This window comes from Lathyrus oleraceus, chromosome 6 (assembly GCF_024323335.1).
Source record: "Lathyrus oleraceus cultivar Zhongwan6 chromosome 6, CAAS_Psat_ZW6_1.0, whole genome shotgun sequence".
In the NCBI taxonomy this organism is placed as follows: Eukaryota; Viridiplantae; Streptophyta; class Magnoliopsida; order Fabales; family Fabaceae; genus Lathyrus; species Lathyrus oleraceus.
Window position 1 is genome coordinate 339773368 of NC_066584.1, and position 25377 is coordinate 339798744.

Consider the following 25377-nt stretch of genomic DNA (forward strand, 5'->3'; position numbering starts at 1 on the left):
CAGCTCGACTCGACTCGATAAGAATTGGTTTAGCTCAAAACTCGACTTGAGTTCGACACGAACTTTTTTTTAAGCTCGAACTCGACTCGTTTTAAGTTCTTGAACAACTCAGTTCAACTCGTTAGGTTCAGTTCGTTAGGTTCAGTTTGTTTACTTCACGGACTAAAAAGTCATTTTTTAAAGTTTAAATTTTTTTATTATATTTGACATTTTAAATTATTCTTTTTAAAGGGAAAATATTAAAACAAAATAAAGCTTTCAAGAGATAAATTTAAAAGTCTAATTCAAAAACTATTCTTTTTGAGTTTAAGTTTGTCTAAAAAACTATTACAAATATAATAAAATAGTACAACAAAAACTATTAGAAATTGATACATTCCCATCACAAAATGATTATTCAACTTCAATCTTCATTACACCAACTGTCAACTGATTTACTGTCATAGCTAGTAAGGAAAGAATAACTTGCAAGATGGAAGAGGATAATTTTTAAGCCAATTAAATTCATATATCAGAATACCAACACAACATGATCATGGTATGCTATGCTAAATCAATTACTTCTATAAATAAATTCATTTTAAATATATCACAAATAGCAGTACCTTTAAAATATATCACAAATATCAGTACTTCATATATCACAAATAGCAGTACCTTAAATCAATTCTTTTTAAATTCATGAAATTTCTAGATTTATGTTACAACATTGGTATGGTTTGAACACCATATTAAAGCTCACAAGTTAATATACATCGCAGCTACCTTTTAAATATATCACAATTAACATAATACTGGTTCCTCATATATAACAAATAGCAGTACTTTAAATGATTAATTCTTTTTAAATTCATGAAATTTCTAGATTTATGTTACAACACTGGTATGGTTTAAACACCCTATTAATTGTATGAGATGCTAACAACTAACAAGTAATAAATACTAAATACACAGTTAATTATACAACAATCTCAATCACCTGCATTCATAGCTCTCTATATATCATCAAGGGAGTAATGTAATTTCTGTTTGCACCTGCTCCACCTATTAATAAAAAGAAGAATTTAGTTTTAAAAATTATCAATGCTATTTTTAAAAGTTTATATTATACTTAATAATCAAAAGAGAGCATATTACCTTAGGTTTGTTCCTAATTCCATGCAATATTCGAAGCCAATCACCACCACAAATTAAAGCTTCGACAATAGATGAACTTAAAGAAGCTCGAATTGAATCGATAACTCTCCCTTCGGCGCTAAAGGTTGACTCCGAAGTCACAGTAGATATTGGAATGGCAAGAACATCTGCTTCCATATGGGACAACACTCTATATTTTCCACAATTCAATTTCCACCATTACAAGGCACAAAATGACATATGGTCGTTATCTTTAGGTTTGTAAGTTGGCTCATTCAAATACTCTTCAATTTCAGATTTTACAGCAGGAATTGCTTGTTGTTCTTCGACATAATTCATTAACAATGACCACCCTGAGGATTTTTGTGACTCCAAAATAAGCCCATTTTGATCAACACCACTTCTACTAGATCCTTCTTCACTATGCTCACTAAGTATATCAACATACTCTTTGTACATATCATCAAGCGCAATATGCACATTTTCTATATTTTTTCTAGCTTCAACTTGTGGATAAATTAAGGGAAAACACATGTTAACACCCATCATTTTGATCCTAGGGTCCAAAACAGAAGCAAGCGACATAACAAGATTACATTGGCTCCAATATTTGTCAAATTTTCCCTTCATCGCTTTTGCCATTTCTTTCATAAAATCAGATTCATCTTGGATAGCTTGATCTAAAACTAGTTTGATTCGAAATACCTCAGCAAGATATAAGTTAACAGCTGGATATTCACTACCTGAAATAATATTTGTAATAACATTAAATACCTCTAGCAACTTGGAAACTTTTTCAACCTTTTCCCAGTCATCATCATCTGGAAGAGTTGTATAGCTTGGTTCTCGATCTTGAAAATGAGGGAAGACTTCTTTGAACTGCATTGCAGTTGACAACATTTGATAGGTGGAGTTCCAACGAGTAGGGCAATCAAGAATTAATTTTTTACCATCAAGCTTTAGTTGTTGAACTATTTGTGAGAATGTTTGCAACCTTGCTTCAGACTGATTGATGAACTTCACACTTTCACGCACGTCTTCAACTATTTTTGCTATTTTCCCAATACCATCTTGAACAAGAAAATTTAGTATATGCGCACAACAACGCACATGAAATAACTTTCCATCTAACACTAATTTCCGGTGCCTTAAAATCAGAACTTTTAACTCTTTCAAACATCTATCGTTGTAATGTGCATTATCCACTGACACACTAAATATTTTATTTTCAATACCCCAATATTTAAGACATTTGAAGATAGCATCAGCAATATCAACACCACACCGAGGAGGAGGAACATGAACAAAACTAAGAATGTGTTTCTGCAAAACCCAGTCAGCATCAATGAAATGGCCAATTAACACCATGTATTCTATCTTCTGATTTTGTGACTTCCATAAATCAGTGGTCAAACAAATCTTATTTATTGTCCTTAAAGTAGACTTCAACTTTTTTCTTTCAGCTTCATAAACAGCAATACAATCATTCTTCAATGTCTTCCGACTAATTTTCTCATATGAAATATTAGAACACTTCATCATAAAATGAAAACCTTCTTCCTCAATAATATTAAATGCATGTTCATGCATCATAATCCAATGTGCGGTGGCTTCTCGTTGTCTTTCATGATCATATTTACCTCCTGAATTCATTAGTAGTGGTCCAGAAAGCTTTTCATCAATCTTGCTTTTTGCTGGCTGAAAGATTAATTTTTTTTTGTGCTACTAGCTTCTTGTAAACATGACATGTTTGTTTTAAATGCCGCATCAAATGACTGGTTGATCCACTAGCAACAACAGAATAATTGTTTTTACAGTGTATACATTGCCATTTTTCCATTCTTTAATTCCACTTTTTTTAAGTGATCCCAAACTAGAGAAATTTTCTTCCTCTTGGACTTTTGAATAACAATGTCACTGCTCTTAACATTTTCTTCATTCACAACTTCATTTGCCGGTGTTGATTCATTTGTTAGTGGTTCTTCATTAGTATTTGCATTTAAATCAATGATAGGATTCAATACATTTAAACACTCTTCTCCATCTTTTGATGGTGATTGTGAATCTCTCAATGATTCAAGTGAGGTACTGTATGACATATCTACAATAGAAAAGTAAATAAAACCACAAGTTCCATTAAAAAAATCATTAAAAATTTTAAATAGAACATAATAAAAAAATTCTCATAACAGAGTTATATATTTAGTTCAAACCAAGAAAAATAGATTCAGAAAGAACATATACAAAACAAAGAAAATAAATAAAATCCTCATAACAGAGTTATAGTTCATTATATACAGGAAGAACATATTCAACATATTCAGAACACAGTATAAAATGACAAAGCTACTAAAACAATCAGATGATGAGAATAATAATATTTACCTCTATTGAAAAAAATTGTTGAATCTGGAAGAAAGAGTTAAAGTTTTTTTTCTTCAAAATAGAGAACAAAGACTGAAAATACGTAATATGAAGGATTAAGGAAGTTCTCTAAAACCTAAAATCTAAAAAGGAATACTAAAGGTTTTACTTTTGGAAAATGCAATACTAATAAATGGGCATATTTAAAATCTTAAAAATAGTTAATAATATAATAAAGTCAAAAATAATATAAAAGGATACAAATTAAATCATATAAATGGTACAATATTTAAAAAACGTTATTTTTAAAGTGGTAGTTTAAAAAACAAATTTAGAAGTAGTTTAAAATGACACTTTAAAATTAAAAGTCACGGTGCATTATGTTCTTTTTGAGTTAGAAGTATTTTACTTTGTATAAAAACATATCACAAGTATTTTTTAAAATATTTAATTTGATAAGTTAAAAGGTTAAAATCTATATATTATTTTTTTAAATGATACTATTGAGATATATGATTTAAAAATATTATATATATATATATATATATATATATATATGTATATATATATATATATATATATATATATATATAACCGAGTTGACTCATGAGCCTAACGAGTCGAACTATACATAGCTCAAGTTCAGCTCATTTATTTTACGAACTTAGTTTTGAGCTCAAGTTCGACTCATTTGGTTCATGAACCAAGTCCAACGAATTAATTATTGAATCGAGTCTCGAACTATTTTCGAGTTGGTTTGGTTCATTTCCAGCCCTACCTAGAAGGACAAGGAAACTTTCAAGGAGTACGCCCAGAGGTGGCGAGAACTAGCTGCACAGATTGTGCCTCCGCTGGAAGAGAAAGAGATGACCAAGATCTTTCTGAAGACCTTGAGTTCATTTTATTATGAGCGGATGATTGTCAGCGCTCCTTCTTACTTCACCGAGATTGTGAATATGGGGATGCGTTTGGAGGAAGGAGTCAAGGAAGGGCGTCTGACTAGAGAGGAAGGCTCTTCTGCCAAACGATATGAGGCGTTTGGGAAGAAGAAAGATGGAGAGGCACATGTTGTGACCTCCCATATCAAATCCAAAAGACCCTCTATGAAGAGGAAGACCATGCGTCCCACGGGTAATTAGCACCAGGTGGCTCATATAGCACCTGTTTTCAGAGAAAACCATCACTATCAGCATAATAATCAGAACCAGCAACAACAACATCAACAGTATCAGGAACAACAACACCGTCCTCAACAGCAAGCCTACCAGCCTCAAAACAATAATCAAACCAGTACAAGCTATGATAGGAAGAGGGTCAGTTTTGATCCTATTCCCATGACCTATGCAGAGCTATATCCTTCTTTGATAGAGAGGAAACTGATCACTCCACGTGACCCACCGACTATACCTACCAACCCTCAGTGGTGGTATAAGCCCGAGCTTCATTGTGTTTATCATTCCGGTGCTCCCGGACATGATGTGGAGAACTGCTATCCGCTGAAGACCAAGGTTCAAGACCTTGTTAGGAGTGGTATATTTTTCTCGAGGACGTAGGTCCTAACGTCAAGAAGCACCCATTGCTCGAGCATGGGAAATCTGTTGTCAACATGGTCCAGGGTTGCCCTGGTAAATATAAGGTCTGATATGTCAGCCATATCTGACAATCTCTGGTCGAGATGCACAAACTGTTGTGTGAATACAGTCACTGCGAGCACGACCATGACAGATGCCGCGTTTGCACTGTCAATGAGAGAGGATGTCGTCAAGTTAGAAAAGACATCCAAGAAATGCTGGATGAAGGTGTAATTGAAATACTTCAGAATCGCGATGAGGATGATGAAGTCAATGTCATATCGCCAGTATTCAGGATTCCCGAGCCTGTTGTCATCCGGTATAATGGAAGCAAGCAGAAGGCTTCTCCTGCTCTCATAATCAAGCCAGCTGGCCCTGTGCCATATTCTTCTGATAAGGTTGTTCCTTATCGTTACAATGTTGTTGCATTGGAAGATGGGAAGGAGGTGCCCCTACCCTCCACCTCTGTTGTTAATATTGCTGATGTCAATGGCCTGACCCGTAGTGGTCGCGTTTTCTCGACTTCGCCGAAATCCCAGGCTGACACCAGAAGGGCTGATGTTGCCGATTATGTTGTTCGCCCGGTTGGGAATTCTTCCAATTCTCCAAATCCGACACTTGCTGTTAATAAACCTGCCACCGCTTTTAAAACTCCTGTCCTTGCTGGCCAGAATGGCATGATGAAAGAGGACTGTGATGAGATGCTGAGGCTCATCAAGAGGAGTGAATACAATGTTGTAGATCAGCTTCTACAAACGCCATCAAAGATCTCTGTGCTATCTTTGTTAATGAATTCAGAACCACACCGTGAAGCTCTGCAGAAGGTGTTAGGCGTGGCGTGTCTAGATCATGACGTCACAATAGAACAATTTGACAGTATTTTTGCAAACATTACTGCTTGTAACAATCTGAGTTTCTGTGATGCTGATCTCCTTGAGGAGGGAAGAGACCACAATTTGGCACTTCACATCTCAATGAAATGCAAAGATGATGCCGTATCTAATGTGCTGGTAGACACTGCATCATCACTAAATGTGTTGCCAAAATCCACTCTTGCTAGACTGTCATACCAGGGGCCTCCCATGAGGCAGAGTGGAGTGGTGGTAAAAGCTTTTGATGGATCCCGCAAAACTGTGATTGGAGAGGTTGAACTCCCAGTCAAGATTAGACCAAGTGATTTCCAGATCACTTTTCAGGTCATGGATATCCATCCATCATATAGCTGTTTGTTGGGCAGACCATGGATTCACGAGGCAGGGGCCGTGACATCCACCCTACACCAAAAATTGAAATTTGTCAAGAACAAAAAGTTGGTGGTGGTAGGGGGAGAGAAGGCTCTCTTGGTTAGCCATTTGTCTTCCTTTTCTTATATAGAGGACGAAGTTGGGACGCCGTTCCCAGCTTTGTCTATTGCTGAGCCGTCTAAGAAAGGAACTTCTTCATTTGTGTCCTACAATGATGCTAAGTTGGCCATTGAGCATGGCGCAACTACTAGTTTAGGACAAATGATCAAGCTGGAAGACAATAAATCCCGGGCTGGCATAGGGTACTCTTCAGGCACTTTCAACAACCATGGGTTGTTTCAGAGTGTTGGTTTCATCCACACTGTTGAAGATCAGGAAGCTGCTGCTATTATGGAAGAGGATGCAGAGGAAGATTCTGGCAACTTCGTCATCCCTTGAGGGGTCTGCAATAACTGGGTCGCTGTTGATGTTCCAACAGTTGTCCATAAGTCAATGTAATGTTCACTTTTTGTTTAAAAACCCTTCTCCCATGCCAAAAGGAGGAGTGATGACATTGTTGGCCCATAAATACAATGATATTTCATTCAATAAATTCATGTTAAATGTTTGTTTTCCAATTTATTTTCACTTTTTGCTTTTTTGCATGAAATTGGTGATCACATAAAACCCTAAAATAGAATAAAATCAATCTTTTCATTTGCATAATGATTTGCTTTGTTTGAATTCTAAAATCTCTTTTATATCCAAAATCATAATGCAGGTTGATCAAACCCATTAAACATAATGATCCAACACCATCTCCCAACTTTGAGTTCCCTGTATTTGAGGCCAAAGAAGATGATGTTGAAGAGATTCTTGATGAGATTACCCGTCTACTTGATCAGGAAGAGAAGATCATTCAGCCACATCTTGAGAATCTGGAAACAGTCAACTTAGGGTCTGAAGATTGTGTTCGCGAAGTGAAGATTGTGGCACTCCTGGAAGAATCTGTTAAGAAGGGGTTGATCGGGTTGCTGCGAGAATACGTCGACGTCTTTGCCTGGTCATACGAAGACATGCCTGGTTTGGATACTGATATCGTGCAACATTTCCTGCCTTTGAAGCCTGAGTCTGTACTTCTGAAGCAGAAGCTCAGAAGAACTCATCCTGATATGGCAGTGAAGATCAAAGAAGAAGTTCATAAGCAAATTGATGTGGGGTTTCTGGTGACTTCTACATATCCTCAATGGGTGGCCAATATTGTGCCAATTCCTAAAAAAGATGGAAAAGTCCGAATGTGTGTGGACTATAGAGACTTGAATAAAGCTAGTCTGAAAGATGATTTTCCTCTACCACACATTGATATGTTGGTAGATAATACAGCTAAATTCAATGTCTTCTCGTTTATGGACGGATTTTCCGGATATAATCAGATCAAAATGGCACCCAAGGATATGGAGAAGACAACATTCATCACACCTTAGGGAAAATTCTGTTATCGAGTGATGCCCTTCGGTTTGAAGAACGCCGGAGCCACGTATCAACGAACTATGACTACCTTGTTTCACGATATGATGCACAAGGAGATCAAGGTGTATGTTGACGATATGATTGCAAAGTCAAGAACGGAAGTTGAACACGTTGAGCACTTGTTGAAGCTTTTTCAGTGTTTGAGGAAGTATAAGCTTCGTCTGAACACTAACAAGTGTACATTTGGAGTCCGTTCTGGAAAGTTATTGGGCTTTATTGTCAGCGAGAGAGGTATTGAAGTTGATCCTGCCAAGGTCAAAGCAATACAAGAGATACCTGCACCCAAAACTAAGAAGCAAGTCCGAGGTTTTCTTGGCCGCTTGAATTATATTTCTAGATTTATATCCCACATGACTACCACATGTGCGCCAATATTCAAGCTCCTCCGGAAAGATCAGCGTCATGAATGGACCGAGGATTGCCAAAAGGCCTTCGACAGTATTAAAGAGTATCTGTATGAGCCGCCGATTCTGTCTCTGCCTGTGGAAGGGAGACCCCTGATTATGTATCTGACAGTTCTTGAAGACTCAATGGGTTGTGTCCTTGGTCAGCAGGACGAATCTGGAAAGAAGGAGTATGCCATCTACTACCTGAGTAAGAAATTCACTGCTTGTGAGTCTCGGTACTCAACGCTTGAGAAGACATGTTGTGCTTTGGCTTGGGCCGTTAAGCGTTTACGCCAGTATATGTTGAATCATACGACTTAGTTGATATCCAAAATGGATCCAATCAAGTATATCTTTAAGAATCCTGCTTTAACTAGGAGGATTTCCCATTGGCAGATGTCGTTGTCTGAGTATGATATTAAGTATCAAGCTCAGAAAGCTATTAAAGGTAGTATCTTGGCTGACCACTTGGCACATCAACCAATTAAGAATTATCAGTCTGTTCAGTACGACTTCCCAGATGAGGAGATTTTGTATTTGAAAATGAAAGATTGCGATGAGCCTATGCTCGATGAAGGGCCAGAACCTGGTTCCCGATGGAGCATGGTGTTTGATGGCGCTGTAAATCAATATGGAAATGGTATTGAGGAAGTGATTATGACTCCTCATGGCACATTTTCCTTTTACAGCAAGGCTGACTTTCAAATGCACGAATAATATGGCGGAGTATGAGGCCTGTATTATGGGATTGGAAGAATGTATTGATCTTAGGATCAAACATATTGATGTTTATGGTGATTCAGCCCTTGTTGTTAATCAGATTAATGGTGAATGGGAGACGAATTAGCCTGGCCTCATCCCATATAGAGATTATGCGAGGAGGATTTCAACTTTCTTTACTGAGGTTGACTTCCACCATATTCCTCGAGAAGAGAATCGGATGGAAGATGCTCTTGCTACGCTTGCTTCTATGATTGTGGTGAGACTCTGGAATGAGGTTCCCAATATCACTGTGATGCGCTTGGATAGACCAGCTCATGTATTTGCATTAGAAGAAGTGAAGGATGATAAGTCATGGTATTATGATATCAAGTGTTTTCTTCAGAGTTAGATTTACCCGCCTAGGGCATCTGTGAAAGATAGAAAGACTTTGAGGAGATTATCTGGCAGTTTCTACCTCAATGGCGATGTGCTTTATAAGAGAAACTTTGACATGGTTCTACTCAGATGCGTGGATAGACACGAAGCAGACCTGTTGATAAATGAAGTCCATGAGGGTTCATTTGGTACTCATTCCAATGGACATGCCATGGCTATGAAGATGTTGAGAGCAGGCTACTATTGGTTGACAATGGAGTCTAACTGTTGCAAGTATGTGAAGAAATGTCATAAGTGTCAGATTTATGCGGATAAGATTCATATTCCCCCGACACTTCTGAATGTAATTTCATCAGCATGGCCTTTCTCCATGTGGGGAATTGACATGATTGGCATGATAGAGCCAAAGGCGTCCAATGGTCACAAATTTATTCTCGTAGCAATTGATTACTTCGCCAAGTGGGTTGAAGCTGCATCATATGGAAATGTGACCAGGCAAGTGGTTGTGAAGTTTATCAAGAATCAACTCATATGCCGTTATGGTGTGCCAGACAATATCATTACTGATAATGGATCTAACTTGAACAACAAGATGATGAAAGAGTTGTGTAGCGAGTTCAAGATAGCACATCATAATTCTTCTCCTTATAGACCCAAGATGAATGGGGTTGTTGAAGCTGCTAATAAGAACATCAAGAAGATTATCCAGAAGATGGTTGTTACGTACAAAGATTAGCATGAGATGCTGCCATTTGCTTTGCATGGATATCGTACATATGTCCGCACTTCAACAGGGGCAACCCCTTTCTCCCTTGTTTACGGCATGGAGGCTATAATCCCCGTAGAGGTGGAGATCACATCAATGAGAGTCTTGATGGAAGCCAAGTTGACTGATGATGAATGGGTTCAGAGTCGTTATGACCAACTGAATTTAATTGAAGAGAAGAGATTGGTTGCCATGTATCATGGTCAATTATATCAGCAAAGGATGAAGAAAGCCTTTGATAAGAAGGTCAAGCCTCGTGTGATCCGAGAAGCTGACCTTGTGCTCAAGAAAGTCTTGTCTTTCACGCCCGATTCCAAGGGCAAGTGGACTCCAAACTATGAAGGTCCATATGTTGTCAAGAGAGCCTTTTCAGGCGGTGCTTTGATACTTACAACTATGGATGGGGAGGATTTTACTCGTCCTGTGAATTCAGATGCAGTCAAGAAATACTTCGCCTAAAATAAAAACAGAATAGCTCGCTAAGTCGAAAACCCGAAAGGGCAGCTTAGGCAAAAAATGAGCGTCTCGGTGGATTGAAAATCCGAAAGGGCGATCCAGGATAAAGTTAGAGACATAAAAGATGAATATGTATCCCGCTAGATTGAGTACCTCACTCTGGGGAAATCTAGGCAAAAAAAGTAGGGATTTGGCAAGTAATTGTATCCCGACAAGACTTTGTTCTACCAGTTGTCTTCTGTCAAGGAATTTCGCTCAGTCATCGTCAACTGAAGCTTCAAATACATTGGACTCAGAGTTGGTGGAGAAATGGTCATTATGTTCAATGTAGCCCTTTTCCAATATATATCACCAATTTCAAATTTGTAAAAATCCATGGAGTCTTGCCATTTGCAGATTACCATTCCATCAAATAAATTTGAGCCTTTATCCAATTCTTCGCACTCTTATTTGTTTCTGTTCAACAAATATTTTGCATGTTTTAATTGATAAATATCGTTGTTTTAAATAAATAAATTTTCATAATTTGTTTTTAAACAAAGTGAACATTCCCAATGACAGAAAGGATAATTGGTGCATTTTCAGTGCTTTCCCAAGGATAGTATGATCTCCAAAAGGGTAAGACATTTGTTCATTATTCCTAGCATACTTGTATCCTCTTCATTATCTTTCAGGTTGTCTCCTCCGCGAGCGTAGAAAAAGATCATGCAGAGAGCTCTAAGATCCCACCAAATCCCCAAAGAGTTTGGAGTTTGGTCTTAATCTTCTAGCTCCCTAGTGAGGTTGGAACTAGCATTTGTGTTATCAATTATATGGTTGTCATCCCTTGTGAGGATTGACCTAAAATCCCTTATAAATTGATAAATTGGCATGCTATCTTTTTGAGGAAGTTGGTCTTCCCTCATTCGGATTGGATTTTTCCCGCAGAAAGAGCAGGAAATCCCTAACAAGAGTGTAATTCTCGACATTTTGGTTGGTAGCTTATCTCCTATGGATTCGCCTACATTGATTTCCAACAGGTTTGGATTTCTTCCATCCTCAGCAGGATTGATCCCACTTCTCCTCCCTAGTACGGTCATCAGCAGTGTTTCCCCAGTGGAGTCGTCTGATCAGAGCCTATTTGTTGATTCCTCCTGAGCAGAGCGGGTGATGGAAATGTTTACTTTCTATCCCCAGCGGAGTAGTGTTCCTCTTCTTCTTGGCAGAGTCTGTTTTCTCCAGCAGTGCGAGGAAATTTGTTGGTTTTGGAACTTTTGTCTGGGGGCTGGTCCCCACAGAGTTTCATTTCTCTCCTTGATAATTTCCCCATTAGAGTTATTTCTACATTGGATCTTATCATTTGCTTAGTCCCCTTAGCCAAGAATTTGCCTGATTGCAGTTTGGAGTTGGAACTTCTGAGAAAGATGTGTTGATTCCTTTCCCATCGAAGTGACTAGTCCTCTTTCTCCTTAGCAGAGATATTTCCTTCAAGTGATTAGAAGTGAATATTGTCGGATGTGCTTCTGTTTGGTTATTGCCCCCCCACAGAATTCTACATCACCTCCTGATAAGATCCCCAGTAGTCGCTTCTTTCTTTGATCTTATCTTGTTCTCTGCATACTGTTGGAAGATCCCAAACTGTGGTGATTCTGATCCCTGGTGATCCTGTTTGTATCCCCCAGTAGTGGTGATTGTGATCCCTTGCCTATTCCCAACGGTAGTCTCTGATCCCTGGTGATCCTGTTCGTATCCCCCAACAATGATCTTTGTCCTTGGGAGTGACTGTTTGATTCTCAGCATTGGCCTTGTTCCCTTGCAGAGATTGGTGCTTCCTGGTATCTGTTGCCCCTCATCAGATTGGGAGTTTTCCTAGTAGGCCTGGCTTTCTCTTTTGAGATGTAGTACCGGATGTCTGTCCATTGATTCTCGGACCTGGTTGTGTTAGAGATGTTTGTTTGTCAGCATTCATCACACATAAACCATGCATATTGTAGCGGGGTATTCGTTACCATTAGAGATATTGACTAAATCCAAGGTAAACCATACAAGTCGAGTCTCCACCGCACTTCTATTTATCCAAAGGAATGGTTAGAAAGCGAACAAAAACCTAAAAGTTTTATCGAATCAAAAACTAGTAAAAATGTCAGAGATCGGGGTAAGGGGGTTGGTTATGCAATGGGAAGGTTTTAAGCACCCAAAACATCCTAGGTACTCCTAGGGAGCCCTTTTCACATTTGTTGTAAGGTTGGTATTTTTTGTGAAAAATTTGTTTGTGCAAACATGATTGAAGAGATGAGAAGAGAATATACAAGTTATTTACATTTTTTGTGTTTGGATGGATAAACCCATTGCCTACGTACCATCTTAAAAAAGGATTAGGATCAAAACCTCGTAGTTCGGGGTAAAAATCTCAAAATGAGTTGGTGAATTGATTGGTCCAAAAGCCTTAAGGTCTTTTGTTATCCAAGGGAGAAAACTCAACCTAAAAACCACAAATCCACCATATGAGGATAGCTTCAACATGCTAGTGAGGGGTTAACCCTATAATAATCATGGAAGACTCATTGTCCATCACTAAGGATATAGGTGAGTATTATATCTACCATAAGGATAACTCAAACCTAATAGCTAAAGGTTATGAAAAGTTTTTGATTAAGAGAGTGGCCATTGAAACCACAAAAACATTTGAATGGGTTATATTTACCAATGAAATGTATTTACAAAATATGGTCAAAGTTGACTTAGAAGTTCAATTCAAAATAAGTGTTATGAAAAAAAAATGAAAATCAAAAGCATAAGGCTTAGGTTTCTAATGTTTGAAAAGAAGTGTTAAATGTTTGCACAAAAAGTTTTGGCTTGGGTTAGAGTGGAGGGAAGAAGAAGAATGGCTAAAGTCCTAATCATACAAGAGATAAGGGATAAGAAACAAGAGCACAAATGGAGTTCCTCTCTTGAGATCATATTAATGATCCAAGTAGCTCCCATCCTTTGGAATATGCAAGAAAAATGATAGTAAGCTCAAACAATCAACACAATCAAACAAGCTCCTTAGGAGATCCTCAATGTATCTTGTATCTTTCACTTTGGATGAATATGGCAATGGTTCTTCAAGTTGAGATCTTATAGGATTCCCTAGCACAGAAGCACACACATCAAAAGTTCCAATGAAGTAAATCAAGAATGGACAAGAGCGAGTTTAGAGGTTTGGTCCTTCTAGTCCATCTTCAACATTAAGGTCCTTTTACTCCAATTTGCATAGGGAAAGTCCTAGAAACTAAGTCCATTTGTCCATTTCTTTGCATTTGATCCACAACAATCCAAAACAAAACACAAGCTCAATGATATATACACAATTATGTGCTCAAGTGAGCAAAAAGTAACTTGCATTAACATAAACATGTGCTCAAATGAGCAAAGGGGAAAAAGCAAATGAATAATATGTACAAAGATAGTAAATTGCATAAATGTAAAGAGCAAGAATTAAATGTTAATGGCTAATGGTTAGTGTTAGTAGTTAGTGTGCCATAAGGCAAATTTAGCGCTATGTTAAGCAATCGTAATTGGACTTATGTAAAAGTCACAACTATCTGAGGCCAGTCAATAATAATGTAGGCACCAACACAAGTTAGAGGTCTTGATTAGTGAATCAAACTCCAACAACTTGCCATGCCAAAAAGAAGATGAGAAATGATCTTGTATTGATTTAGGTTCTTTGCATGATTTAGAAAGCAATTTATCCTTAATGCAAAGCCATTCACTTGATCATTGATCAAGATGAATTAGATTTGAATCAAGGAAGATTAAACCTCCCTAATCAATGCTAACCATCAACCTTTAACTCATTGATAAAAAAAAGAAGAAGAAGAAGAAGATGGAGAATAGAAATGAAAAATTAAAGTGCATTAAATGAAAGGGAATGTACCAATCAACAAATGTTGACCAAAGATAGGGAAGATCAAGGTCAAACAATAGAAAACAGAGGCAAGATGAAGTTTGGAGGTCAAGAAATAAACAAAATATTTTTGGCATTTTTAATATTTAAAATAAAACTTGAATTAAAATATTAAAGAAAGGTCAAACTTCAAACTCACTTCAAATCAACTTTGAAAAGTCCAAGTGAATTATCCCAAGTTCAACAGGGTCAAACAAAGTTTGATAAAAAATTTCAGCATTTTTAAAAGTCAGAAACTATTTGAAATCAATTAAAAATGCATAAAAATAATCTAATTGAACTAAAATCTCAAAAAAAATCTCAAATCAGTTAATAAATTGATGAGAATATTTTTCGTAGATCTACCATCATTCAAAGAGGTTGAGAAAATATTTTTGTATTTTTTGAATATCAAATGCTATTTAAAATGAATTAAAAATAACCAGAAAAGAGAAAATTACTAAAAAATAGCAAATGATAAAATAAAAAATATTGAAAATCATTTTTAGAAACTAGAAATTAAAATAGAAATAATGCAGTTGGTCCCATAATTTTTGGACCAATAATGAAAGAGATATGGATTTTAGAAATAAAATGGAATTAAAAGAAATAAAAGAAAATAGAAATTAGAAATTAAAAATTAGAAAAAAGGAGAGGCGTTGGATGATGGCTCATTAATTGAGCTGGCATATCACATGGCTCTCAGCGCGCTTCCACAATACATCCAAGTCAATGCAACCACACGCGGTTTATAAAAAAGTCATAACAATGAGTGGAGGAGATTAGATCTGGAAACTGAGATGGACGGCTCAGATCCAATCTGGAGACCAGACGGTGGCCAGCGCCACCGTCTTCTCTGGCTAGCTCCGGCGAAGGCCAAAAATTACAAAGATTCAAATGTGCACCAAAACGCACGATCTAGGTACCGTTCGAAAGGTGAAGTGATGTACATCACTCTTATGCCACCCAATTCCACTCTAGATCCCTATTGAGAGAGAAATCAGAGATGGAACTTTGGTGGTGTTCAACTGAACTTGCTTGATTTCAAAAATTAAGATCGCAATAATGATGCCTCTATACAGAGGACTTCAGATCACACACAATCAAGGCAAATGGAGCAATATATGAGCTGTTTCGAAGTAAAATGCAGTTGAGTAAAACCTTGAAATTGAGATGAATGGAGTCACTATCTTTGAGCTCTTTTGCAAACAGAAGCTTCAATGGATCAAGGTGAAGAGGTCTAGGAACTTTAGATCTTAAGAAAACAGTCGAGGAAACTGAATTCTAGATCTGAAATTTTTAGAGAAAATTGAGATTTGTTCCTTTGGTATGGGTGTGGATTCAATTCAGCAGAGGCTTAGGCGCCATTAGGTTGAGGAATTGTGAAGCTATGGCATGGTATTTATAGATGGAGAGGGCTGAATGCATGAGTTAACTCGTGTGCATGGGAGAAGAGGGCCTCCATGCATGGGCCTGTACAAGCGCATGGAGGGCCTAATTCTTATTGGAATTGATTGCTATACATCACCAAATAAGAAATGGACGTGTAGATTGGATGTAATAATCTCATGCATGGCTATTGGAATGATTTTCATAAAATGCACTAATTCAATGAAGCCTTCGAAAATGCCATGTCCAAAATCCAAATGCAACCTTATGAGTAATGGTTGGAAAGCTTATTGCATAAGGAACAAATGTCATGTTGATCAAAAATTCATTTGGGCCTTGGAAATTAATGAAATTTGAGCTTGAAGTGTAGGGTGCAAAACATGCATATGTGAAATTTCCAAATTTGGCCAATATTCAAGCCCCTATGTTTCAATGATGCAAGCTCTAAATGATACAATATTCAACATGAAAGTTGTAGATCTTTTCAAGATAATCAATTTTGACTTAAATTGTGCATCATTTGGATTTTTTATGAAGAAGTTATAGGCACTTGAAGTTGGACTTTTTCACATCTCAATGCATTTGGTCCAAAGTGACCTATAATGTTTTGCATTATCCCATGTATTTATTTTGTGATTTTTCAATTTTTCTCAACATAACATTTGAAGTAGACACATTATGATTTCCAATGCATTAAGTCTCACCTCAAAATCATGAAAAATGAATAAGTTATGTTCTTGGGAAGTTGACTCAAAATTAGGGTTTCAGTCAAAATGACCTATAATGTCTTAGAATGGATGATGACCTTCCAAGTTTCAAATAAACTTTTGATGAACATGAAAGTTGTTCATATTGTCCTTAGGAACATTTTGTATCTTGGGGTCATCTCCATTTGATTAACACATAAAAATTTAGGTCTCAGTGCATTTCAAAATAGTTAGATGAATTGACTGATCAACTTCTCAAGTCCACACCTCATATCTTGATGAATTGATGATTGAGGACACTCAAATAAGTTCAAATATGAATGAAATGATGAATTAAAGAACTTCCCTTGATTGTTTTTGACCATGGGTTGAGGTTGCTTCATGGGCAAGGCATAGTTCATGAACATATGAATTAGGGTTTCCTTGATCAAAATGATGAATTGATATACTTGGGAGGCATATTTGATGGATGAGAGCTTTAGGAGCCATTGCCATGTTTACCTTCATCTCCTCTTGACCACATCATTTTACATAGGATCTCCTAGAAGCCTTTAGACCTTGTGATTGCTCAAGCTACAAACAAGAAATGTTAGTGACATATTTTTGTGCTTTTGAGTTAATAATAATAATGAGAAAAACAATAATATGCAATTCAAGCATGCTTGGTGATCTCAAACCACTCACAAGAGATCCCACCCAAAGGCAAAGGGAACCAAGATGCTTATGATCCTTGAGGCTATGCAAATGAAATGTTATGATGCTATGAAGGATCTTAGGGTCAAAATTAGGGTCTTACAGATGCCCCTATTTAAGGTCATTCTAGCCGGAGAAGTGAAGGTTAAAATTTTCGCCTTCGACGAGGTAGAATAGGCTTAAATAATAACAAAGAGACTAATTTTGGTCCCTAAGAGACCTCATGATGCAAAATGTATGTATGCAAAAGGATAGTACTCTGTGGGGATATGTGTCCATAAAGAAGAAAAGAAAGCCGGAGAAACTGACAATCCATATGAGTAATTCACTCCACGGGACAGAGACTCTAGGACTCTTATGGGGATAGAAAAAGAGATAAATTGCGTGAGCAGGTCACGACTTAGAACTTGCTGAGACATGAGAGAGATTCCATAAATCAATGGAAGGACTCGAGCTGACTCAAAGATGCATGTATTGGGGAATATGCCAATACAACAAAATTATCCATAAAGGAACCTCTGATAAAAATCCGGACTCAGGCTGGGAGAATCCACTAAGGGATTTTGCTGGGGAACAACGGGATGAGGTATTACCGGTTACTGGGTAATAAGCTCAAAGAGACATGTGATCCGAACACCGGTATGAGGGTGAAAGAATAACATGCTCGGGGAGAATGAATATCTAAGACCGGTATGAGGGTGAGAGATATCAAACATCCGAAATCATCTGAGGAAAACCTAAAAAGGTATATTTCAACTTAGGAAAATCTGACTCCACAGGGGGACAAAAAGTCATAATAAGGAGCAGAAGGGAAGGGGCACCAGGGATACCGGTTATTGGGCATATAATAGGCGACCGGCCAAGCGTGAATTGGGGAATATTTCCAAGACACTCATCATCCAAAAGAGGGCTGAAAAGCAGACTCAATTATAGGATGGGCATTCGATTCCACAAAAGGGATACGAATCTTACTCGACTGGGGAAGAACAAAAGACTTCGACCAAAGAGTGCATGAGATATATTATCTATTACCGTCATAACATAGATAACATACTCGCATGGAAGATTATCCACAACCGGTTACTGGGTTAATAAAGGATGAATCGACCAAAAGAAAAAGAGCATCAGGATACCAAAAACTAGGTAAAAAAATGAGGACCAAACAGAGGGAGAAACAATCATTACCAGCCAAGGGTAAATGAAAGATGACTCGCTGGGGATACATTGTCGAAGGCAACGATCTGGGAGACATATATCATCGGTTAGTGGGAGATATACCCAAAAAGGGTGAAGGTATATTGTAGCGGTGTATTCGTCACTTTATGATTTATTGACTAAATCAAAAGCAAAGCATACAAAGATAGAGTCGCCACCGCACTTCTATTTATCCAAAGGAATGGCTAGAAAGCGAACAAAAGCCTAAGAAGTTTTACGCAAAGAAAACTAATAAAAGGTCAGATATATGGGTAAGGGGGTAATTATGTTGTGGGAAGGTGTTAGGCACCCACAACATCCTAGGTACTCCTAGGGAACCTCTTTTCACAACTTGTTGTATTATTATTTATTTATGAAATTATTTTTGTGCAAACATTGATTGGGAGGATGACAAAAGAATATACAATTTTTATTATTTTTGTGTTTGGATGGATGAAACCCATTGCCTACGTACCTTTTCATGAAAGATAAGGATCAAAATGCCGTAGTTCGGCTAAAAGATTTCAAAAAGTGATTGGATTGATTTTAAACAAAAGCTTTAAGGTCTTTCATTATCAAAGGGAGAAAACTCGACCTGAACAACCACAAGTCCACCATGTGAGAACAACGTCAACATGCTAGTGAGGGATTATGCCCTATAATAAGCATGAAAGTCTTACAATTCAATCACTAAGGATGCGGTGAGATTTACATCAACCACTAAGATAATTCAGATCTATGGCTAATGTATGAAAACTTGATTAAGAAGTGGACAAGAGCCACAAAAGCAATTGAGTGAGTGGAATTAACCAATTAGAGTATTCACAAAAACAAGTCAAAAGTTGACATTAAGTTTAATTCAGAAGAAGTTTTGTGAAAATGAAGTTTGAAAATCAGAGGCTTAAGGCCTAGGTTTCTAGTTTTGAAAACAAGTGAAAATGTTTGCACAAAAGTTTTCTGGTTTTTGTTAACATGCAAATGGAGGTTGTAAGGAAACAAATGGTGGGGATGAGGAGTAAAACTTCATTAGGAGTTCCTCTCTTGAGATCATATGTAGATGATCCAAGCAAGTACCATCCTTTGGAATAGGCAACACAAAGCAGTAAGAAAGTAAAACATGGTATCAGAGATAGCCAAAATAAATGGAAACCAGATGCCAATCAATGGTCTTATACCAAACTCACAAAACAAAGATGGATACCAGATGCCAATCAATAGACTTATACTAGTCTCACAAAACAAAGATGGATACCAGATGCCAATCTATGGACTTACACTAGTCCCACAAAACAAAGAAAACAAATGCAATAAGCAAGAGGAAACAAGTTGCCAATAAATGGTCTTACACTCGACTCCAAGGAAATGGAATGCCAATCAATGGTCTTAGTTCCAATTCCTACCAGATCAACAGGAAACAAATGCCAATAGCTGGACTTACAATTGACTCCTCAATGGACAAAACAAAATGTCACAAAGTATGAACAATGATCATGAAAATGATATACAATTAATGCTCAAAGATGAAAACAATGCACAGAGGCACACACAAACAATTATGCACAGATGAACAAACAAGCAAGCAAGCAATCAGTTATCACACATTATACACAACCAATGGGCTCAAGCAAGGTTGGGCTTTAGTCAAGGGGTCATATCGACCTTGACAAACAAGCCAAATACTGGAATGGATAGTCCAGCTCTTAACCTCTAACATTGAGAGTTAGGGTGAGCAGATGAAATGGAGATGAGGGTTATGCCTCATAGCTCTTAACCCGGGCCGGGGTGAGCTTGAATCAAAGAATGTGTGGGAGTCCAGAATGGGGAACTCTATTCCACAATGACATGACTCTATGTACAAGAAATGTATTCAAAGTGCATCAACACATGGTGTGAGCAAGATGAATGACACAACTGAATAGCAGGGGATGGATTGCACATCCCTTTTATCTGCCAATTGCCTCTTAAGAGGACTTAACCTGCTTGGCACAAAATTTAAACAAACAAAGACATGGCCTCTTAAGGAGGGCTTCAGACAGGTGCCTGCCAATAACAGCAGGTCTTCCAGACTACATGGAGATCAAGGAAAATACCTAAGTGGTATGCCAACCACAAGCAAAGCAAAGTTCAAATGAACTTAAAGCAACTTAGGTACCTGTGTAAACAACTAAACAGTCAGTACAGTATTCAGACAAACAGACAACAGTCAACAACAAACAGACAATCCCAATGTACAACATATAAGCCATAAGGCAAACTCAAGTGAATTATCATCAACCTACAAAACAAACAAATGTTAGCAATCAATAGCAAATATCAACATTCAAATGATGAAGCAACATCAACCATGGAATTTGGGTGCTTGGTCCTGAAATTCAAAGCTCACATGTAAGTACAAACCACTAGGTCAAAGCCTAGGGTCAAAGGTGAAGAAAAAAATCAAAACAGGAGCTAATATTCAACACAATACAACTTCAAACACATATTAACATGTCCTAAAAAGGACCAAAACAAAATCACCAAGCAAAGGCATTTCATGTGCAAGGGAAGTCAAAGACAAGTTCAAAGCACATATTTGGACATTGAGAATGAAAATTCCAAATCAAAACAGAAATGATTCAAATAATTCTGGAAACAATTATGAGCATACAACACATCCAATACAATCCTCATACCAAAAATCAGAAGCATCCAAGGTCAAATGGCATGGAAATAAAATGGCACAAGCTAGACATCCAAATGTGTGACACCAATTGTCACACCTAAAGCACATGTGTCAAAAACAGTGAGGCCAACAGCAAAAAATGCCAAATAAAATCACATAAATCTACAAATATGTCAAGAAATATCATGCAAAATTTCAGAGCATTGGGATCAATATTGAGCATTTTAGGATAAGATGAATGGAGCAAGGTCACAAATGTACACATGATCACATAGTCTAACACAATTCCAAATCCAGCCATGCACAACTTCAGAATTTAACATCATAAAATAGAGGACATCTTAATGAACAAGTAGCAAAAAACCAGGGATTATTTTGAGCATTTTTCAATTAGATATGATTTTTCAAAGTTGGAGAGAAAATATGAAATGAAAATGAAGTAATACATAAAATTTGGAGGGAAATGGAAAAATGATACATCAATTTGAAAAAATGGCTTCAGGAGGGATCGAACCAGGTTGCAATTTGAAAGAAGCGCGCTACACATGAAACGCAGTCGTTTCATTTATGACTGGGCGTGCCAGTCAGCAGTCAGCGCCAATGCGTGGCAAGGTCAAAAGGATGTTGGCCAATGGAAAGGCCAGCGAAGCGCTCGCGTGGGTGAATAGGACAAAAACCCTAGGCGCATCATAGTAATAACCATACGGACGCAAAACGGACGCTACGGTGAAGAACATCATCTTCCTCGCGAAGACGATGATGAACAGTAGCAATGCTCAAGAAATTTTTCCAAAATTTTTAAAATCATACATCATTTTAAAGCTTATGTCATGGAGAATGCAGATCGAGTATTAACTAAGTCAAATTCAAAACGAATCATGCAAATCGATCAATAACATTTTGACATATCCAACTTGAATCAAGCATATCTCAATCAATAATGCACTATTTTCAATTCTAAAAGCATCAGTAAACTCAGCATGGAAAGATCTACATGAACATGTCAATGAATTGCAAAATTATGAGATTCGAAAACTGAACCTCTTGAAGAGCAGCTTCTTGAAATGCAGGATTCAAAGCTCCAAATGATCCAAATCACCTCCTGAGATGTTATCTTGAAGCTTGGTGAAGTAATTGAGGCTTGGCAGGTGCGAGATCCAGCTCAAATCTGAATTTCCATCTTCACCTTCATGAACTTGCTACACTTGATTCTTGCACGAATTTAACAATCCAAAGCTTGATCTGCATTAAATCAATACCAGAGAACCAGAATATGAAAGAATATAGCAAGGTGTTTTGAAGATTTTTGAAGTTTTGATTAGGAGAAAATTTTGGAGGGAGAGAGAATTTGGATCTAGAAATGGTGAAAAAGATTAAAACTCTCTGAAATTCTGTTAGGTTTTAGTATTTATATGCTCTCTTAATCATATTGCTAATCCACACTTAATTTGGTTAATTGAAATTAGGCAAAATAAGGTGTTTGGCAAAAATTGAAAATTGGAGGTGCATGGCAAAATTCTCACGTGAACAGTGCCATGTACATGGTCCAAGTCACTCAAAATCATTTCATAAACCAAAATGCAATGGTATTTTGTCCATACAATGCACCAATTTTGAATTTTTGAATTTCCCTCAAAAATAGGCATGGAATAGCAAATGATCATATGATGCAATTTTATGCAATGTGATGAATGGTTTGGAAAGTTCATGTCATGAGAAGCTTTTTGGAAAAAGAGGCACCAAATTTGAAGTTATGAATCAAAAGTTATGGCCATTTGAAATTCCATGCACACTTGGAAATGATTTGACCATATCTCCTCAACCATTCATCAGATGCTCATGATATTGGACTTTTTGGAAATGGGAGAGAGATATCTTCAACTTTCATTTTGGACAAAAATTCATTTGAAGCTTCTTTCATGTTGGAAAGTTGAGTTGAAGTTGGACCAAAAACGTTCCATTTTTGGAAACTTGAAATTACAGGTCACTTTCCATTTTGGGAAACTTTTGACTTGACCTCAAATTCTTAAACATGGATGTTTTTCATGATGAATAAGAATTGTTGGAACATGAATGGGATGAAGAAACTCAATTTCTCAATTCAAAACCCACAGTTGACTTTTCAGTTGACTGGCATAGGCCTTTAGATGACCTGAAAATGTTCTGATGAATTTGAGCCTCAACCACCTGGGGAATTGGTTCCAAAATGAACCTATAGCTCATATAAGCTCAAAATAATGATCACATGATCCATATCTCAATGGAAACCCTCATCTCTTTGTACCATGAATTCACTTGATGCCTTGACCTGTTGACTGCTTAAGCTGCAAGACACATGTTAGATGACATATTTTTGTACATTTTTGGTTAGTGATTAAAAGAAAAGCAATGATATACAAATGCAAGCAATGCTTGGTGATCAAGAACCACTCTCAAAAAGACATCCCCCCCACAGGGAAGGAAGCAAGGTGTCTAACGATCCTTGAGGCAAATGCAATGATATGATATGATGAGGGATCTTAGGGACAAAATTGGGGTCTTACAGATGCCCCTATTTAAGGTCATTCTAACCGGAGAAGTGAAGGTTAAAATCTTCATCTCGACACGGTAGAATGGGCTTAAATAACAATAATGAGACAAATTTTGGTCCCTAAGAGACCTCATGATGCAAATGTATGCATGTAAAACAAACAAACTCTGTGGGGAATATAAGTCCACAAAGAAGAAAAGACGAGCGATCGGAGTAATACACTCACCAGGAACAGAGACTCTAACAGGACTCTCATGGGGATAAGAGAAAAAAAAAAGAATGCGTGAGCAGGACACGACTCTGAATTAGGGGAAAAAGAAATTGACACTGCGCGAGCAGGACACGACTCGATTGGAGACCTCACCGGGGAGTAAAGGACTCAAACTGGGGAAAAGAGTTCCAAAGGGAAACACATCCGATGGAAAGACTCAAGCTGACTCAAAAATGCGTGTATTGGAGAAAACGCCAACACAACAAAACTATCCACAAAAGGGTACTTCGGATGAAAATCCGGACTCAGGCTGGGGAAAGATTCACACAGAATCTCCCTGTCGGGGAAAATTGCATATATTGGGGAGTAATGCCAATACAGCAAAAGGGTGAATCACAACAGAAACTCCGCTGGGGAACATCTAACAAAGACTCTCCAGAGGAAGCAAAAGGATGAGGTGTTACCGGTTAGTGAGTAACAAGCTCAGGAAGAATGAATATCTAAGACCTGTGTACGGGTGAGAGATATCAATCGACCAAAACATCTGAGGAAAACCTGAAAAAGGTATATCACTCAGAAAAAATCTGACTTCACAGGGGACCAAGGTCATAATAGGGAGCAGACAGGAAGGAACACCAGGGATACCGGATTGTAGGTATATAACAGGTGACCGACCAAGGCGTGAATTGGTGTGTGTTCCAACACACTCATCATCCTGAAGAAAGCTGGAAAAGAAGACTTGTTTATAGGATGGACATTCGATTCTGTAAAGAATGCGAATCTTACTCAATTGGGGAAACAAACAAAGGATTCAACCAAAGAGTGCATGAGATATATTATCTATAGCCGTCAAAACGTAGATAATATACTCGCATGGAAGATTATCCATAACCGGGTAGTAGGTTGTTAAAGGATAAAATCAACCGAAAACGTGAATTGGTTTGTGTTCCAAAACACTCATCATCCTGGAAGAGAGCGAAAGCAAACTTGTTTATAGGATGGACAATCGATTCCACAAGGAATACGAATCTTACTCTGCTGGAGAAAAAATCAAAAGATTTGACCCAAAGAGTGCATGAGATATATTATCTATAGCCGTCAAAACGTAGATAATAGACTCGCATGGAAGATTATCCATAACCGAGTTGTAGGTTGTTAAAGGATAAATCAACCGAAAAGAGAAACAATCGTTACCAACAACAAAAGGGTAGACGAGAGATGACTCACTGGGGATAAATTGCAAGCAAGGCAATCATCAGAACAAATGGGGAATATTCGACTCCACGAAGGGACAACGAATCTTACTCGACTGGGGAAACACGAAAGGCTTCGACCGAAGAGTGCATGAGATATATTATCTATAGCCGTCAAAACGTAGATAATATACTCGCGAGGAAGATTATCCATAACCGGGTTATAGGTTGTTAAAGGATAAATCTACCGAAAAGAAAGGCATCGGAATACCAAACTAGGTATGATAATGATGACCAATCAAAAGGGGCAACAAACATTACCGACAAACGGTGAATGAAAGAGGACCCGCTGAGGAT

At 37.5% G+C, this 25377-nt stretch overlaps 1 protein-coding gene across 1 annotated transcript; it reads right to left on the reverse strand.

The window, feature by feature from the left end:
- Nucleotides 1-1356: 1356 nt before the first annotated feature.
- On the reverse strand, nucleotides 1357-2790 carry LOC127095550 (zinc finger BED domain-containing protein RICESLEEPER 2-like). Its single transcript, XM_051034225.1, has one exon. The coding sequence runs from the start codon at nucleotides 2788-2790 to the stop codon at nucleotides 1357-1359; it is 1434 nt and encodes a 477-aa protein (XP_050890182.1).
- Nucleotides 2791-25377: the final 22587 nt, after the last annotated feature.

What these genes read in the sequence shown, in the direction of transcription:
- LOC127095550 (XM_051034225.1), bottom strand. Translation starts at nt 2,790, where the DNA reads ATGAATTCAGGAGGTAAATATGATCATGAAAGACAACGAGAAGCCACC.